Source organism: Drosophila willistoni, unplaced genomic scaffold, assembly GCF_018902025.1.
Source record: "Drosophila willistoni isolate 14030-0811.24 unplaced genomic scaffold, UCI_dwil_1.1 Seg186, whole genome shotgun sequence".
Classification (NCBI taxonomy): Eukaryota; Metazoa; Arthropoda; class Insecta; order Diptera; family Drosophilidae; genus Drosophila; species Drosophila willistoni.
In genome coordinates this window covers 287,222-296,410 of record NW_025814147.1, presented here as the reverse complement: position 1 = coordinate 296,410, position 9,189 = coordinate 287,222, and the positions used below count along the sequence as shown (strand labels likewise).

At 38.8% G+C, this 9,189-nt stretch overlaps 1 protein-coding gene across 1 annotated transcript; it reads right to left on the bottom strand.

The window, feature by feature from the left end:
• Positions 1–6,049: 6,049 nt before the first annotated feature.
• Positions 6,050–8,959, bottom strand: LOC111518917. The gene is made up of 4 exons (XM_023177126.2): positions 8,738–8,959; positions 7,536–8,602; positions 6,751–7,477; positions 6,050–6,676 (listed from the first exon to the last, which is right to left on the bottom strand). The coding sequence occupies exons 1-4, from the start codon at positions 8,800–8,802 to the stop codon at positions 6,577–6,579; spliced, it is 1,959 nt and encodes a 652-aa protein (XP_023032894.1). The 5' UTR covers positions 8,803–8,959; the 3' UTR covers positions 6,050–6,576.
• Between the last annotated feature and the right edge of the window lie 230 nt (positions 8,960–9,189).

The following is a 9,189-nucleotide window of genomic DNA, read 5'->3' as shown; positions in this document are numbered from 1 at the left end:
TGTGTTGGGCCCCATGTTGGGTAAACTGACGGAACCTGTGGACCACGCAGATTGGGTCCAACAACTGCCGAACATAGAGTTTGCATTGAATAACTCCGTCCACTCCACAACCAAATTTGCCGCTTCCGTACTTCTATTCGGTGTTGAACAACGAGGTGTGGTAGTAGATGAACTAACCGAACGGTTGGGTGAGAGAACGGAGGAGGTCGATGCCTCAGAGGTAGACGTCCGGAGATTAGCCTTCCGTAACATTGTTAAGTCCCAAGAATATAATTCGGAATATTATTCGAAGCATCACCTCCCTGCCGTTAGTTTTGAGGAGGGGGATTTCGTAGTTATTAAGAATGTGGATACTTCGGCAGGCACGAACAAAAAGCTTATCAGGCGGTATCGTGGTCCGTATGTGGTTCATAAAAAACTTCCGAATGACCGATATGTTATCCGGGATGTAGAGGGCTCCCAAATCACCCAACTACCATATGATGGTGTCCTAGAAGCCTCCAAGTTAAAGCTATGGGTTGCCCCTGATCAAGATTGCACTTCTGATAGCCAAACAAAGGCGACACCAGCCACTTAAGATTCTTATTTACCCCCCCCCTCCGTTGTTACCAATTGGAATCGAGGTCGATTCCTCGTCAGGACGGCCGAGTTGTAAGATTCCAATTATTTAAAGTCTGTTAAATGCTCATGTATATATATCGATTGTTAGTAATAAGTATCGATTGTTAGTAATAAGTATCGATTGTTAGTAATAAGTATCGATTGTTAGTAATAAGTATCGATTGTTAGCGATAAGTCCTCGATAGGTCGAGAGACAGCGTCTCTCTTCTCTTCCGGCGATGCAACGAGCAAGTTGCATCTGCGCAAAGCCCAAAGATTAAATCCGATTAATACAAACTAATCTTTATCATTTGTACTTAATAATTAGGTGTTTACAATACTAAACAATCATCTTCTAAATTATCAAAAAAAAAACATAGTACAAAGATCCTGGCGACAATAAAGGTGTTTTGTGGACAACACGTGATGAACACCCCTGTTGTTGGATGGCCTGTCGAACGGTTTCTCGCGAAACGGTTCTCTAACTGACTAGCAAGGGAACTGGTCGAAATAAATGGGTTTTGTTTGATCTTTTGGACCATAATGCGCTCTGCCCTAGGTGTTATTATACGGGGTCGCCCAGATGTAGGCTTCGCGTGTAGCATTCCCTTTGGTTTTGCGCGATTTAAAATATTGTACACCGTCATTTTTGTAATGCAAAACAACGGTCGGAGACCGTTTTACCGTTAGTGTGATTTTAAAAAATCAATTGTGCCATATCAAAAGATACGCGCTTTCCCGGCATTTCGATTTTATCTGAAACTGTCGCACTTAACTAGAAAATTGGGTCTCTCATGAGATTCTATGCTATAGAAACTCAACTATAACGGTAATAAGACAAATAATTAACTAGAAACTCAACTATAACGGTAATAAGACAAATAATTAACTTCAAAATAGAAACCCAAAACAAAGCTGTGTAAACACTTTCATGGCAGTAAAAATTTTGTTTTTTTATTTTTTTTTTTTTTTTGGAAAACTTTGAGATTACACAATACTATATCTTTAGAACCGCACAAAAAATAACAATATACATACATTAGATGATGCATACCTTGACAATTACTTTCCATAATTTAGTTGAATGTTCTGGTCCATAAAGCAACCGAATATTTGCTATCTAGCTCACTTTTACTAACACACGAGTACTCTAACTCCGCCTACGTTCAACTCCGGCCTTATGGACCTAGCAGAATACGTTCATATGTATGTATATTTTGCAAGTTTCTAGTCCGATATTAAGAAAATTTGTTAGGTTAGTAGAAATTTGTAAGACTACTAACTGAACTCAATTTGGTTTCGATAGTCAAAAAATCGTTTTTTATACCCTTGCAAGAAAGGTACATCAGAAGAGTGCAGCGCATAGAAGGAAGCATCTCCGACCATATAAAGTATATATATTCTTGATCAGCACAACGAGACGAGTTTAAATAGCCATGTCCGTCCGTCCGTCTGGATCGACGCGATCTCCTCCTAAACCGTAAGAGATGAAATATTGCATGGATGCTTGTATATACTGCACAGTTTGTATATCTCGGACTCAGCCGGATCGGATCACTACGAGCCCAAACCACTATTAATTCGAACAGCATGTTTTTTTTCAGCACGCAATGTTTAACACATTAAATTACCAATACTACTAAATATAGCGCATACCAATGTATTTTGTCTTAAAGAGAATTTTATTTTCTTAACTATTGAAAGAAGAGATTTGTTCTATATCCAACAACAACAACAATATGAGTAATTTATTCAAACGGTAGACTTAAGAGATAAGAAACAAATGACTACTATTAATTCGAACGCTGCGTAATATGATTGCCTATCGTACCTAATACATTAATTTAACTAACATTAGAATTGTGTAATGTCGCCTTTGGCTTGTATTACGCATTAAACCCGTTTTGGCATTGAATTTAACAAATTTTTGCAGTGTTCTTGAGAAATTGAGTCCCACATCTCCTGCAACTTCATTTTTAAGTCAGAAATGTTCCTATGTGGCTCATTTCGAAGCTTGCCCTTCATTAGCCACCAAATATTTTCAATTGGGCTGATTGATGGCCAGTCTAAAACCTCCATTTGATTATATTCCAGCCAATTTTTGGTTCGTTTGGCTGTGTGCGATGATGCTCCGTCCTGCGGAAAAGTGAATTCACCGCAATCTGCCAGCTTCGATATTGATGGCAGCGAACTATCTTCTAAAATATTAACGTATTTTTCAGCGTTAAGCGGCACTTCAATGAAATGCAGTTTTCCCAATCCTTTGGCAGACATACATCCCCATACCATAATGCTTGCAGGAAACTTTACTGTTCTTTTAAGGCAGTTTTTATGGTATATTTCTGCCCTCTTACGGTTGACACGTTTTCTTGAATCGCCGACACAAACATCAAATTTAGCTTCATCACTAAATATGATGCTATCCCATTGCCTTTGAGTCCAAGACATCTTCTCCCGAGCCCATTGCGAACGTTTCTTTTTTTGACGAAGCGTAAGCAAGGGTTTTTCCTTGGCCTACGAGTAAGATAAGTTATTGAGTACGATGCATTGGTGATAACAAAACATACTTTATAAAAACCATATCCAATATTTTTTAAATGTAGTCGCGTCCATTCTCGCTTTACAGTTTTGCCAATTTTCTGCGACCACTCAGAAGCCAAATTTTGGCCAGTTGTCTTTTGTCGCGGGGTGTTATTGCTGAGGTTCGGCCTCTATTTTCAATGTTATTTTCAATATTCCCAGTTTTTTAATAAATTTTTATCGCTCCATGCCCAGATGATTTAGACAAATTTAATTGCTTGCTGATCTCCGTAAGTATCTTCCCAGATTTAACATAATCTCTAATCAATACTCTGGTTTCGTTGCAAATAGGCTTACCACGTACCATCGTTGCTAAACTTGCACTTATTTGCAGCAATTTTTAAATTTTTTTGCATGCTGTATTGTAATAATAATTGCAGATTATAACTGTTACATTGGTTGCTTTTGTTTTGCTCTTCTTTTGAGATAAAGGTGGGCTTACGCAGCGTTCGAATTAATAGTGGTCATTTTTTTCTTATCTCTTAAGTCTACAGTTTTATTTTTAATTTTTTTTTTCGATTTTGAAAGGCACTTGAAATTTAAAAACCCCGTTTTTCGCTCAAAAATCCGAGTTATTTGTAAAAATAATTAATTTAAAAAAAATAAAAAATAAACTTGACAGCGTTGTCTGAAGAATTTAGTGAAGAAGTACTGTGCAAAATTTCAAAACGATTCGTCCAGTAGATTTTGCACAATCGTGTTCACCGACTTTGAAAATGGCAACTTTTCAGGAGAGCGTTTTAAAGTTTTGGACACCCAAAAATCATATACAAAACGGTCAGCCGACCTGCGTTCAACTGCCCATAACTTCAGACTTTTACTCGAATCGATCTAAAATTTTAACACACTATTCTGGAAATGTGCGTTCAGAAAAAAATTAATTAGAAAAACAAAAAAAACATTTAAATACTATATAAGACAAAATACATTGGTATGCGCTATATTTGGTAGTATTGATAATATAATTTGTTAAACATTGCGCTTTTGAGGCAATTGTCATAAAAATGTATATTTTTATTATATATTAACGATTGTGCCAAATTTTATTAAGATCGGCCGACTATATCATATAGCTCCCATAGGAACAATCGGTGGTGAACAGTGGCTTTGATCAATATCTTTTTTAGGAAATACCTAAGCCGTTTTTTCGCAAACATTACACATTTTACCCAAAAAACTTGCAAGGGTCACGGTCAAAGTTAGCCCCGGCCCTCTGGTTTTTTTTTTCAAATTATGGAATCGGATGTAGGCAAGGCAAAATATAAGCAATAATCATATTCTGCGCGCATACTAAGAAAGTCTACATACCAAATTTGGTGAATTAAGTTTTCGAGAAGAGCAGTTTTATGTAATTTGGGCGTGCCAACAATTTTTTATATCCAATAACTGCGCGCGTATTAACCAAATACACAATCCAAATTTTATCTGTGGCTACTATAGTCTTAAGTAAAACACTTATGTATGTATGTTTAAATCGCAGGGGCGAAAGGAGGCGTGGCAAAAATTTGAAATAAACTTTGTCACCGTATATACTATACGAGTCTACATACCATTTGGTGTCTCTAGCTCTTATAGTCTCTGAGATCTAGGTGTTTATATGGACAGACGGACGGAGGGACGAATGATCATGGCTACACTGACTCGGCCATTGATGCTAATCAAGAATATACATGTATGCTTTATGGGGTCGAAAAAGCTTTCTTCAGACTGTTACATACATTTTAGCGACTTTAATATACCATTGGTATAAAAAATAAAATACCGAAATAAAAAGGGACAGAGTGATGAAGAGTTTGGAACATGTTAAAGTACTTATTATTACCGAGTACTGCAAGTGTATATGAACTTTGGCATAGCCGAAGTTAGCTTCTTTGGTACTTAATCTAAAACATCATATCCCCAAGTTACAAAAAGATCGAATATATGGAATACAACTGACGGTCTATATAAATCTGCTCTGCTTGAAGAAGAAATATCAAAGAAGCTAACTTTGGCTATGCCGAAGTTTATATACCCTTGCAGTCAAAAACGTCTCCTTCTGTGCGTTACAAACATCTGACCAATTTTATAATACCCTCTGCAAAAGTGTAAGAAGAAATTACGGATACATTGAAATAAAAAGGCATATCCGAAGTTAACTTCTATGATATTTTAAATTAATTCCGATTTCAAAGCTAGGAAATAATTATTAAATATATGTTTTTTTCATATTTCTACTCAAAAAAATGTATGATAAACCTTTGCAACAACAAATTGGATAAGCTGTATATACGTATTTAGTGTATTGGTGTGACTAATGCTAGTGGGTATGTAAGTATATAGTTCGTTTTTTTTACGACTACGTACGGAAACCAAAGGCAATCGAAGCGAAAGCCTTTCCTTCTTAACGTTAGCAATGTGGCTGAAATGCTGAAATTCCCCGAAATGCTGACTTATTACTTTGTTTTCCATGGTTTTTTTTTCTTTGTTGCAGATGCCGTTAGAGGATGTTAGCTCTGATCTCACAGACACCGAACGGGATGTCTTCAAGTTGGATAGCCCGCAGATAATTGTACATGGCCGGGGTTAATGTTTTGAGGAGTTTCGCCATTAAATCGGTGATGCCAAACGCGCCTTCGTCTACATCCGCATATGCAAATGGGTTCTTACGGGGTGCCCTGAATCGAGCTGATGAAGCCAACTATTTCACTGGTATTCGGGGTAACTAAGATGAAGCTGGGAGCGTGTCCTGCTGCCGCTGATCTTACCTCTGCCCCTATCTTTCTTTATTGTTTTTAAATGGATGTCATTAAGGAACACAAATGAATACACTAACTTATATTTAATTTTTAGTTTTGGTCTAAAATTTTTAATTTTTTTTTATCTTTTACATAAATGTATAAACGGAATAAGAAAAAAAGATCTGAGACGTAAAGTCGGACACCGACTTTCAAATAACCTGTACCGAGCAGTAGACTTACATTCATTCACTACGTCAGACAAATTAAAGTATACTAATTATAAGTTTGGTATGTGGTATCGAATTATGAGTGGGAGGCGTTTAAAACTTTATCTAGTTATATACTAAACCGGTTCATTTATATAGGGACTGATAAACAACCCATACGGAAAACTGGTACAGACAGACAAGGAGGTCGTAGTCGGCTAGGTCGATTCGTTTATTTATACTGTTCAGGAAAATATATATATATTTATATATAGTTAGAAAGGTCCAGAAGTGGTTCTTTCAATACCAGTTTGAGCCACCGGTACAGAATAGGCCGTACAAATCGGAGCCGTAATGTGTTGTCCACGCTGTTAATGTTGTGTGTGTATCGTGTAAGTTTCAGGAGAAAGCGTGTATGAGTGAATTGAAATGAATGCAAATTGCCTAACCCTTGTGCCGACAATGGTAATTTAGCGATCACGAAAGAGCACAGAGTGTAATGCATCAATGTCAACTTCGACGCCCGACGAATTGGTGGTGACAGTGAGCGAGCCATTGTTGGAATGGAAACTACAAAAACACAAAGAGAAGTTGAAGGCATAGATTAAGAATCCTCTTAATGTAAACGACAAAACAAAACTTACTTTGCCGAGTAATTGACTGAACGGAAACACGAATCCGGATTGATTAAAACACAATGCATGGGTTGTCCATCAAATTCGCGCTGATGATACGAATCTACAGCCATTTGGGCATGCTCCAGAGATGTGTAGATCACTTCTGCTGTGCCTGGACGCACCACATGGGCATTGTATATGGGTCCAATATCATTGAAGAGCTCACGTATATCACCGGTGGTGACATCGACATGAAGATTTCTAACCAGAACCCGATAACCTGACTTATTATTGGCAACAACATCTAGTAGAGATGGCGGTGGACGTACACCATCAGTTGGTGGGAGACCATAAGTAGTAGAAACATGCCCATTTTCATTGGCATAAATGCCATGGGAGAGGCACATATCGGGTTCAGACCTAAAGAGACCCGTCAGAGAATCTGGCAAATTGGATGTTGCCAATAAATTTCGCTGTTGCTGATCATTTAGTGGTGGTGGAGAATGATGGGAGGGACCACGTCGCTCAAAGAGGTGCTTCTCAGTCCTTGACGCAGATGGTGGCTGAAGGAAAGTGGGTCGCTCTATGCGATTACGTGACGGATCATAGATGCCAAATGGATCGCCTGGCATATTGGAGGAGTGCATTTCTACATCATCCATGCCAGCAGCATTGGTACGAAATGGAGAGCGAGCCGAAGATATTTTCTGATAACCACCACCACCACTAATATGCAAAGAGCTATTAATATCCTCTGAAAAAAAGGAAGATTCAAATCCCATCAAAACGTGACATCAGTAATCAGCACTTACCCATCTCCATGTGTTCCACATTATCATGATCGACATAGCTGGGTGTGTAGAAGTTATTGGCCTCATCATTCGGAAGAGAATCCCAGGGGTTCATATGCTGGGCACGTGCACGTGCTTCCTGTTCCTCTTTAAGGTGCTTCTGAAGCACAGCTAGTGACACTAATGGCGGCGAATAACGAGCAGAGCCACCATCACCAGTACTACCACCTCCACCACCACCAGTACTACCACTTCCACCACTAACACCACCGCCGCCAGAATTATGATGATAGTCCTGCTGTTGCTCCTGTTTGCGATCATGGATCATTTGCCGGGCACCACGATTGGTTTTTGTTCTCATATTCCGTTCCTCTTCCAGGTTCTTCTGAAGCACAGCTAGTGACACTAATGGCGGCGAATAACGAGCAGAGCCACCACCAACAGTACTACCACCTCCACCACTAACACCACCACCGCCCGAATTATGATGATAATGCTGCTGTTGCTGATAGTGCTCCTGTTTGCGATCATGGATCATTTTCCGGGCACCACGATTGGTTGTTGTTCTCAGATTCTGTTCCTCTTCCAGGTGCTTCTGAAGCATAGCTAGTGACGGCAATAGTTGTGGCGGCGAACAACGACCAAAGCCACCAGTACCACCAACACCACTAACACCACCACCGCCTCCAGAATTATGATGATAATGCTGCTGCTGATGGTGCTCCTTTTTGCGATCATGGATCAATTGCCGGGCACCGCGATTGATTACTGTGATCAGATTCTGTTCCTGTTGATTCTCAAACACAGCTAGGGTCGGCAATACTGGTGGCGTCGAAAAACGCCCAGAGCCACCACCACCACTACCACAACCTCCAGAACGATGACGATAATGATGCCGCTGATGGTGCTTCTTCTTGCGGTTATGGATCAATTGCCGGGCATCAATGCCCGATGCTCTTATATTCTGATTGAGTATCTCACGGGCGTCACTGATTTTCGCTCGCGTCTTTTGTATAATCTTATTCCTGGCATCAAATGGAATTGCATCCGGTTTATATGCCGGTTTCTTAAATACTTTTCGTGGCTTACTGTGCGGGGAAGGATATTGTAAAACATATATGTATGTATGTATGTATGTATGTATGTACAATAAGAGCCAACGCCATTTTTTTCAGCCATAAGAATATCAATAACTAAAAGAAAAATATACCGCTTCTACTTACAATTTTTTATCTACAACTCCACGCTTACGCTGTATAATCTCATCCAGACTTAAACCTATATCCATGTTCGAATCTTTAATGAAAGAGTAGTGAGAATTACCGCTTAAATGGCAAAAAAATGATTTTAGGAGAAGAATAGAACTAAACACTTTCTGTGACGCGAAAAAAGAAATTTGATTTTTTCTTTGGCGATGGCGTGTGCCTGCGTTAGTGGTGGCTAAAGGATGCTCTATCGATAAAACGTGCAAAGTATCGATTAGCTAATCATATGTATGCATATTTGTTTAACAGAGTCATGGTATGAAAGAGAACAGCTCATAGAGGTGTATTGTATATAATTAATACATATAAATTACAACAAATATAGTTTTTTTTCGACGGCCTTAGGAAAAACTAATATCTGTAATTATCTAGTTATTTAGAGATGTGAGTTTAGTTGGTACATTTTTTTA

Coding starts and splice junctions, on each gene's coding strand:
- LOC111518917 (XM_023177126.2), bottom strand. CDS start 8,802: ATGGATATAGGTTTAAGTCTGGATGAGATTATACAGCGTAAGCGTGGA. Junction 8,603..8,737: donor GGAGTTGTAGATAAAAAATT/GTAAGTAGAAGC, acceptor TTCCCCGCACAG/TAAGCCACGAAAAGTATTTA. Junction 7,478..7,535: donor TGTGGAACACATGGAGATGG/GTAAGTGCTGAT, acceptor CCTTTTTTTCAG/AGGATATTAATAGCTCTTTG.